The 10,608-nt window shown below is 40.2% G+C and overlaps 1 protein-coding gene across 1 annotated transcript in view; it reads right to left on the minus strand.

The window, feature by feature from the left end:
- The window catches only part of TBC1D8B (TBC1 domain family member 8B), a 72,129-nt gene extending 61,751 nt beyond the window's left edge, over nt 1–10,378 (minus strand). Inside the window, exon 1 of the mRNA XM_006082275.3 lies at nt 10,079–10,378. Coding sequence (XP_006082337.1) covers nt 10,079–10,208 — 130 coding nt within the window. The 5' untranslated portion in view covers nt 10,209–10,378. The remainder of the gene's footprint in view (nt 1–10,078) is intronic.
- Nucleotides 10,379–10,608: the final 230 nt, after the last annotated feature.

The following is a 10,608-nucleotide window of genomic DNA, read 5'->3' on the forward strand; positions in this document are numbered from 1 at the left end:
GTCACACTCAAGGCAGGGTCGATGGGGAGGTTGCGGCGCCACCCCCTGTGATGCACAGAGCAGGGCCAATCAGGGGGTTGGGGTGCTGCCCCCTGTCACGCACAGAGCAGGTCCCATCAGGGGGTTGGGGAGCTCCCCCCTGTCATGCACAGAGCAGGGCCCATCAGGGGGTTGAGGAGCTCCCCCCTGTCACGCACAGAGCAGGGCCCATCAGGGGGTTGGGGAGCTCCCCCCTGTCACGCACAGAGTAGGGCCGATAGGGGAGTTAGGGCACCCCCCCCCCCCGTCACACACAGAGCAGAGCGGATCAGGGGGTTGGGGCGCCGCCCTCTATCACCCACAGAGCAGGGCCGATCAGGGGGTTGGGGCGCCGCCACTGTCACACACAGAGCAGGGCCCATGGGGGGGGCGGGGGGGGGTTGGGGCGCCGCACCCTGTCACACACAGAGCAGGGCCCATCAGGGGGTTGGGGCGCCTTCCCCTGTCATGAACAGAGCAGGGCGGATAGGGAGGTTGTGGCCCCGCCCCCTGTCACACACAGAGCTGCAGGGCGATCAGGGGGTTTGGGCACTGCCCCCTGTCACGCTGATCCCGGTGCTGGGAGGCATATTACCCTTTTACTATATAGGATAGAGGCCTGGGGACCGGCTGGTTTGCCCTGAAGGGTGTCCTGGATCAGGGTGGGGGTCCCCACTGGGGTGCCTGGCCAGTCTGGGTGAGGGGCTGAGGGCTGCTTTCAGGCTGACTGAAGCTCCCAACCACTCCTTTTTTTTTCTCTTTTTTTATTTTATTCTGGGCCAGCTTTAGCTCTGGCTCTAGCTCTGAGGCTTCGTATCTGGTTTGTTTGCTGTTCTATAATTGAAACAATGTATAACTTCAGCTCTGAGATCCCGGCTGGCTGAAAGCTGGTTTCAGCTTCTTATTTGCAACATAGTACATAGTTGCTTAGAGTTGCAGCTCAGAGGCCGGCAGCGCAGGCGGGGAACGTTGGAGTCTGCAGTCCCTGGAGCAAGCAAGCCACCCTGTTCGCTTCCAGCTGCCTGGCTGCCGGCCGCCATCTTGGCTGACAGTTAATTTGCATAAGGATATGCTGATTAGCCAATGGGAAGGGTAGCGGTCGTACGCTAATTACCATATTTCTCTTTTATTAGTGTAGATATATATATATATATATAGAGAGAGAGAGAGAGAGAGAGAGAGAGAGAGAGAGGGAGAGAGAGAGAGAGAGAGAGAGAGAGATATCCATCCATCCACATGGTATAGTCAGGGCTGGCTTCAGGGGCTTGGTGATCTGTCCATAGGGCCCTATGCTCAGAAGGGCCCCTTGCCTGGTTAAATGCTCGATTGTCACCATCTTGAAATTCTTAATTTTTAAACAAAGAGTCCTGCTTGTTCCTTTTGTACTGAGCCCCACAAATTAGGTTATAGTGGTTATAACTGCGTAGTGGGATAATGGGTAATTATTATTTTCCTTTTTTATACTTATACATATTTTCTGAAATTTTTACAATAAACATTTTTTAATCTTTAAGATAGAAAAATAAAGCTACTTCTTACACACCTAAAAAAGGAAGGGTGGCCCTAGCCGGTTTGGTTCAGTGGATAGAGCATCAGCCTGCGGACCGAAGGGTCCTGGGTTCGATTCCGGTTAAGGGCATATGTCTAGCTTGCAGGCTCAATCCCCAGTAGGGGGCATGATTCCCTCTCATCATTGATGTTTTTCTCTCTCTCCCTCTCCTTTCCTCTCTGAAATCAATAAAAATATTTTTTTAAAAAAGGAAGGGCACTCAACCAGCCTGGCTCAGTGGTTGAGCATCGACCTACAAACCAGGAGATCACGATTCGATTCCCGGTCAGGGCATATGCCTGGGTTGTGGGCTCAATCCCCAGTGTGGGGCATGTAGGAGGCAGCTGATCAATAATTCTTTCATCATTGATGTTTCTATATTTCTCTCCCTCTCCCTTCCTTTCTGAAATCAATAAAAATGTATTTGTTAAAAAGGAAGGTTATTCTTGGGATAAATAAAAGATTACTTTGCAATTTGGGAGATGACACAAAATATATTATACTCTATTAAACATGATGGGTCTTCAAATATGATCATAGCTGACTTGTCTCCTCTTGCTTATTCTTCTCTTCTCCTAGGTTAAAATATACCTAGCTCTTTCAACTGTTTTATGAGATTGTCTGGGCCTCTTATTATTTCTTCTACTATTCTCTTAATATATTTGTCAAGGTCTCTTATAAAATGTGTCATTCAAACCTGAATACCAGATATGGTCTGAAAAATTGCAGAGTTTTTTTTTTTATATTGGGGCTTGGTGGCTGTATTAATAAAATCTAATATCATACTAGCTTTTTTTAGCTACTACATCATATTATCATACTAAGCTTATGATCAACTAAGCAACTTTGATCTTTTTCACAAATATAAGCACCAACCTAGGTATTCTGTCCTATACAGTTGATTTTCTTTAAAAAACCTAAAAGCAGTGCACATTTACCCATGTTAAGTTTTATCTAATTGATTTCAGCTGAGCATTCTAATTTGCCAAGATCTTTCTGAATCTTGATTTTATCTTCTGGACTCCAAATTTGGAGTCTCAATCTAAACTGCAAATATAAATAATTTGGAGAAGTTTTTGAAACTACTCAAGCTCAAGTTTTCAAGCTACGGAAGCCCAGAGTTTCTAATTTAATTCATCTGGGGTAGGGATTGGGTATTCTATTTTTCCCTTAACTTTGTATTATAAAATTTTTCATTCATATAAAAAGTAGAGAGAATATACTGCAACCTCTATGTGCCCATCACCTAACTTTAATAATTATCATCACTTTGTCAGTCTTCTGTCATTTATCCCATTTAAAGTAAATACCAGACATCATGCCGAAACCGGTTTGGCTCAGTGGATAGAGCGTCGGCCTGCGGACTGAAAGGTCCCAGGTTCGATTCTGGTCAAGGGCATGTACCTTGGTTGCGGGCACATCCCCAGTAGGGAGTGTGCAGGAGGCAGCTGATCGATGTTTCTAGCTCTCTAGCTCTCTCCCTTCCTCTCTGTAAAAAAATCAATAAAATATATTTTAAAAAAATACCAGACATCATATCAATATCATTTTACCCATAAATACTTATGTCATTTAGTTTGTTTAAAAGTTTCTCAGTTGAATCTAACATGCAGCCAGTGTTGACAAAACTGATCTATGGTAGTAATTTTCCCTTTCAATTTTCAGACACCTGCAAATTTGATAAACATTTCTTTTCTGTGTTAGATCAATTATAATGATGCACAGGTAGGACCAATGGTGGAGTGTTGGAGGGGAGGCCATTAAAACAGCCACAGCTTGAAGATGGTACTCATTATCAATTTGCTAGTTTGACAAGTGGCTCTTTCTACTTGTAAACTAGACAGAGGGCAATGTGTAAGGCAACACTGCTTCTAGCTACAGGAGACTCATTTAAATGAATTTCCTAATTACAAACAAGATTTATTTCCATTCTAAGTAAAATGTTGAATTATAAATTTTGACCATAAAAATGAAACTTTATAGTAGATTCTGTCATTAATTACCATATTCACAAAGTCAAACAAGTATACCTTTACTGAATTTTTTATAATTTCAATTTCATTAAGTGTTAATGAACAAACTAGTAAACTGTCAAAACACTTAGTAGGAAATACATTCAAATAGGAAAACATAGTGTTCTCAGTAGAGGTGTGGGTTTTCCCGATTTTACTGCTTTCGCTACCAGATCTAAGTCCTTAAAACAGTATTATGCATGCTTATTTTAGAATAATCTAACAACCACAGTGGTATTCTGAAAGCTACCAACTTAAAAATCATTAAAAAACAGTTAATAATAATTCCTCTTTTGTTCTGTTTTCCCTCTCCCTGAATTTTTAAAATACATTTACTTGAAAACTGGAAATATGTAAGCACTCATTTCCTTCCCTAATTGAAATTTTTACTCATTGAAAGATTTACAAAAATATTTTAGTGAAGTAACTAATACCCAAAATGGCAGATTATAATAGCATGGGGGGGGGGGAGGGCAGAGGAAAGAATGCATGAATTATCAATCAAACTTAGTTACAATTCTAAAGATTAAAACATAGGGAACTATGAGAATTGTTACCATCTTTATCTATAGCACCTTCTTACAGTTTAAGATTTCATGCATGATGTACAAAAAGAGTAGCCCCACAGAAAACTAAAGAAAACAACAGAATTTAAATTCCTAGGTGCAAAGCAATAAGCAAGTGTGGCCACAAATGAATAAATTCATATATAGTACAGTACTTTAAAAACATTATTTAGAAAAACTAAAGCTGACCATTATTTTGGTTAGTTTTAAACAAAAGGACAACAATTATAGTGATAAAAATCAACAAATGTGATTATCCCTTCCTTGTTTTAAAAATTCACTTCTTTTTATTGGAGTAAGGGAGAAAAATAAGATCACCTAGGCTGGAGTGGAAAGAGCTCTAGAACAAAAATAACAAATGTTTAATTCTCAGGTCCCTTTAATTCTCTATCTCAGGTCTCCATCTTCCATAAATGAGGTCATTGCTCTTTAACCTTTTCTAATTGCTAAGGGCACTATCTCTTGATTCTCATATTTTCAATCACAAGTAACTGAATATGGACTAACTGCTAATTCCCCAACAACTGCCATTTTTGGCTTTTGTACTATCATATTATTCCTCCCACTTAGAATGCTTTTCCCATCCCATCCCAGATACTGTTAGTGCTCATAGATGACTGATTTAATTCAAAAACAATCCAAACTGGGTTTTGGCAAATTGCACCACAGATGTCACACTGGAATTCTGCCAGAAGAATACCACCTATTGTTATTAACCACTATTTTTAGGAAATCTTTGTATCATTTAACAGGACATCTTATCAGCATACTTTACACCAGAGCTGGCCTTGGAAAATTGCTTTTGGGGTTTCAAATACCCCTTATTCGTGACTATTTAGAAGCTACCAAAACCAGGTTGATATTATTGACTACCTTAGTAATTATATAGTTTGCTTACTTGTTTATTATCTGTCTGTCCCACCAGATTATAAACTGTGTGAGGGTAGGAACCCTTTCTGTTTTATTAAACACTGTATACTCAAAATCTAGCATAGTAGCCAGCTACCACCATTTCTCAGCTTTCCTTCACAGCAAAATTCCTAGAAAAAATTATATATATATTTTCACTCTGCTCCCAAATATCTGCTTGGCTCATATACTCTAGTCCCTCTGCTCTCTGCTCATATATCACCTAATAGGCCTTCTCAGACCAAATTTTTCTAAAATACCCTCTTTATCCTTATACCTTGCTTTATTTTTCTTCATATCGCTCATCACCACCAGCCATATAATACATTATTTGTTTATTTGCCTTCCTCAACTAAAATGTTAGCTCCATGAGAACAGGGATTTTGTTTTGCTCACTGCTGTTATTGCTAGCACTTAAAACAGTGTTTGGATTTTATAAGGCACCTGTAATTATCTGTTGAATGAATATATCTTGTTCCATTACATTTCCTTTTGTGCTTATATAGCAGCAGCAAGAGGTGGAAAACTGGGCAAATTTTCTAACACAAAGGTAATGTAAAATCCATGTCATAGCTGTACAACATGGTAAACATTGCAGTGCTCTTTATTTTGCTATTAATTTTTAACTTACTTTATAGCCATAGTCGTTCTACAACTGTACAACAGAAGCATGGGATTTCACCAGCTGAATCTTTATTTCTTCAATTATTATGTTTTTAAAAACATAACTAAGATAACTAAAGTTATGTGTACTCTAATACCACTCAGTAAGACAACAAGTGGTATTTATATCTGTAAAATTTCTACTAGTATTTGAGAATTTCTAGGTTTTGGGCAATTGTAGATCACAAAGTAATGCTACTGTGATATTTTATTCTAATTGTTGTACATTATTTTGATTATAAACCATAAATGCACAATCATCATCATACCCAAATTCTTGAATTATTAACTAGCAGTGTTTTGTTTTTACAGTGATATCATTGCATATTGGATATAATGTTACTACTCCAAATCAATTTCTATGTACAACATGAGAAAAGTAATTACTAGGGAAAATGGTACTTAACATCTTACTCCTTCTTTAATAGATAAATGAATACCAAATGTTTATATAGTTGCTCACAGGTTTCAAAACTCACTTGACTCACATAACAATGCTGTGAGGTAGAGAAGATGAGGAAACAACACCTTTACAAAACAATTACAACTGAATAGAGACATAAAAATATTAAAGAATCAGGAAAGATAAAGGAAGGTGGGTTAATGCGGTAAGTGGAATTGTTGGACTCGGTGGTGTATTCATGTATTTGTGGATGTTGGCTTATAGTTAACTTATTAAATAGAAACTCCCTAGGGTAACCCCTGGGGAGGGAAAAGCACTCTGTGTTCCTGTTTGTCAGACCTTCCTAAATCCCATACACTAAAGTTCTTAATAGAATGCAGCACCATAATTCCACTCAGGTAGTAGTTCCCATTTGCAAAGCAGAGCAAATTCACTTGTGCTTAATAAGCCAAATATGCATAAATTATTTTTAATCACATAAAATGAGGTGCTAAATTTAGATGCCATAGAAGAGACATTATCCTTAATCAGGCAGGAGGAACAAGGGATAATGTAAGGTAACTACAAAAATCCTGAATGGTGAATTACTTATCTAAATGAAAGAAGGTAACTTTATATTAAACTAATCTTATGTTTAACAAAAATTTCCACAAGATATTCCACTCTGCTGGGAACCAGGACAATTAAGTAAGATAAAGTTAGACAAATGGTAAATAATCTATCAGATATCCACCAAAAGTGTTTCAGAATTTTAAAAAGGACCTCAGAATTCTAACTTCCAAATTAGTCTCCTATTATAACCATACTAAGGTTCTCTATTGCTCCAATTCCATTATTAGAAAAAAATAAAGCCACCAACTCCACAGTAAAAGTCATTACATTGCTGGTGGTTATTGCCAATTATTACAAGGCAAAGAAATGAAATCTTAAAGATAGTACAACTAGTAACATTTTGAGATGGTCATTATCTTTTCTTCATTAAACAAAATGTATAAATGAATCTTTTAAAGGAGTGGGATATAACACTGGATTTTAGCAAACAAAATGGATAAAGGCAAGCTTATGCTGGCACAGTCAAACTCCTGTGGGAGCTAATCCACATGTGGATTTGTAGTAAAGCACAGCAAAGCTCTTGGCTTCACAATTTTAGTAAGAATAAGGTAATTGAGCAGCCATGAAAATCAGCACACACTTTATTTAGCTCTAGACAACCCCCGCCCCCAAAAAACACACACACACACACCCCTTGGCCTAGCTGGTTTGGCTCAGTAATAGAGCATGGGCCCGCAACTGAAGGGTCACAGGTTCGATTCCCATCAAGGGCACTACCTTGGTTGCAGGCTCAATTTCTGGCTCTGGTTGGGGCACATGCAGGAGGCAACCAATTAATGGCACATCCATGTTTCTCTCTCTCTGTATCTCTTCCTCCCTTCCACTCTCTCTAAAAATCAATGGGAAAATATCCTTGTGAGGTGAGGATTAACAAAAACAACATCTCTTTGGTCCTTTTTTACCCATTGTTTAATTTACATGAAATATAGTGGCAGCTCTCACTTGGTAATTTCAAGCATCTTGACCAGCGGTTCTCAACCTGTGAGTCGCAACCCCTTTGGCAGTGGAACAACCCTTTCACAGGGGTCGCCTAAGACCATCCTGCATATCAGATATTTACATTACGATTCATAACAGTAGCAACATTACAGTTTGAAGTAGCAACGAAAATAATTTTATGGTTGGGTCACAACATGAGGAACTGTATTAAAGGGTTGTGGCATTAGGAAGGTTGAGAACCACTGATCTTGACACTACCACAAGTAAAACAATCATGCAGAGATATAAGTTGACCACAAAAATTTGGCTATGGATATTCTCAACATTCACCTGTGGTAGAAATCTTGGTTCATTTCTTCAGACAAATCTCTTATTCTAGAGATATGGGGAAGAGTAAATGATAGCGGATGGGAAAGAGATAAGAAACTGGTGCAATGGGTCCATGCTTTAAGAAAGCATGTGAAATGAAAAATCAAATACACAAAACAAGAAGTGATCATTTAAAGGAAATGTGCAACAAGTAAAAAACCATTTAATATATTACAGTGATTGGATTCTCAAGAATGACTTGCCTATTATTTTTCAGGAATATGGTAAAAAGCAAAATACATTTCCTAATGTGGGTAAATGTGGGCAAGAACACCAGAAAAATTCTGGTCAAACAGAATGATGGGGAACCAAAATATTATGCTGTAACACAGGGCTGTAAGGATCTATTTAAATATATTTTGACTTGTTCTCAATAGACTAAGAGGATAAATTACATCACTGGGTAATGATGAAGACTGATTCTCAAATTTTAATCTGGAAAGTATATGTATCTGTTAAGTGGAAAGATTCCTCTGAGAAGTAACACTTGCAACTTTTAAAAACCAGAAAACTAAAAAAATAATGTTAATCTAATGAGGTAATTGTCTTTGCCATATTTTCAAAAGAGCCTTTTTAGAAGCTGGATAAGATAGGTCTTGCAGGCTTTTTAAAAATGTCCTGTAGAAACTCAAAATTATTGCCACGCTGGGTGTGGCTTGAAAAAAGGAAATAGCAGCACACATCTTAACAACATACATTGATTTGGCACCTATTAGCTTTCATTTTATCCTCTCTACTCTGTGAGATAAACACCATTTTGCAGAAGAGGAAAAGCAATGTCATCTCCTCCAGGAATCTTTATTCAATCCTTCAGTTATTTGGTTCTAATTATAATTTAGCTGGTTTACTAGTTACTGATTATAATTATAATTTCCCTGGATTACTGGTTACTTCCTCTTAAGCAGACCCTCTCCCACTTATGAGGATTATAAGCACTGCAAGGCAGAGAACTGAATCTTAATCTTTGTACCCTGGCATTCCATGAGGCACCTAGTAGGCACATAAGGTTGAATAAATGAAAAAAAAAATTGTCAAATGCCATTTAACAAGAGATGCGAATGGGACTAAAAGGCAGAGTTTCTGATTCTTCCCTTTTTCTGCTACTCACACTGCCTAAATTAAGCCTGGTCCGCCAGCCACTTCAAGGCCACAATACCAAACTAGAAAGTGTCACAAAAAAAGAGCTCTGGTCTTAGCAATGTCCAAAACTTTGAATGCTCCTACCACAGAGGAGGGGTCTGAAAATCAAATTCTTTGGGGGCTTTAAGTACTTGACCAAGGAATAGTTCTTGATTTGTAAATCAAAGAATTGAAGGCAGGATAGAATAGGCAGGAAGAGTTAAAACTTCCGTTGGCTTAATTGGTTTGCTTACAATCATGGCTTTGAAAGAAAAGGGCAGCGCCAAGCACTCAAGACAGGAGTAAACTGCGAAGGTTACTTAGAGAGGGGAGCCCAAGGATTGAAACCTTGTAGACAAAGTAAAAGATGCTAAATTGGAAGAGATCAGCAATTTGGTAGACCTCTCCCTCGCCCTCTCCTCACTCCTTACTCTCTCATTTGAAGCCAGCCCTTCTGGATGTGATGGGGCTCCTTCCTTTCTCACCATCCTCCCTGCCTCTCCCCACCCCCCCGCACACACATTTACACTCCTCAGGGTAGTGATTATCAATAGAGATTTTGTGAAAATAGTTAAGTCCACAACTGCGAATTGGCCCTGGTCACCAGCCTAAACGCGACCCGTGCAGGTCTAACACTCATCAGCCCCCTCCCCCATGAGAAGCGACAGGGAAGGTACTTTGCCTCAGAAAGAACCCGTCCTCCTTTTCGCTGTCCCATCGAAAGAGCAACTGCTGATCCAGGGATACATTCTCAGGACTCGAGGAGAGCAACGCAAAGGTGGTGGCGGGGGAAGAACCCCGGTCCTCCGCCCAGGGTTCAGGATCCGGAGGTGGGTGGCGATGAGTAACTGTCCTCCTCACTACCTTCTCAGTACCAGCGACCACGGCCCCGAGGCGGGTGAGGGTGGCCACAACTTACCTGTGAGTCCCCCTCCGCCGTCTTCCCCATAGCCCCGACGCCGTTGCAGCACGAAGTAGTCATTGGACCTTTCCATCAGCCACAGCTTCAGCGCATTTTTCAGGAGCACCTCCTCCGGCTTCAGCCACATCGTCAAGAACTTTGTGCAGCCCGTGAGCAGCGACCTAAATCCCCTCTTCACCTCACCCTCCCACCCCTCTTTTCCCTTCTACTTTTCCTCCCACCAAATCTTCAGGCACCAGTGGCTCAGGTTCAGGTTTTCCACACTTCCCCCAACCCTCCTTCTCTCCCACGTAGGCAGCGAGATCGCCAATTCCCTCCCACAGCGCTACCTCCGGACAGGGAAATAGTCCCGCTTCATTTCTGGGAATTGTAGTTTCCTACCCGCTTTTCTGTACTCATCCCACTGGAACGCGGGACTACACTTCCCATAATCCACTGGAGTGAGAACTGAGGGGGTGCTTTCAAAGTGGGTCCCGCCACCAGTTAAGTGTATTTTGCCTATCTAAAATTTAAAGCGGGGTTTGTTT

The sequence above is a fragment of the Myotis lucifugus genome, unplaced genomic scaffold (genome assembly GCF_000147115.1).
Source record: "Myotis lucifugus unplaced genomic scaffold, Myoluc2.0 scaffold_2, whole genome shotgun sequence".
Classification (NCBI taxonomy): Eukaryota; Metazoa; Chordata; class Mammalia; order Chiroptera; family Vespertilionidae; genus Myotis; species Myotis lucifugus.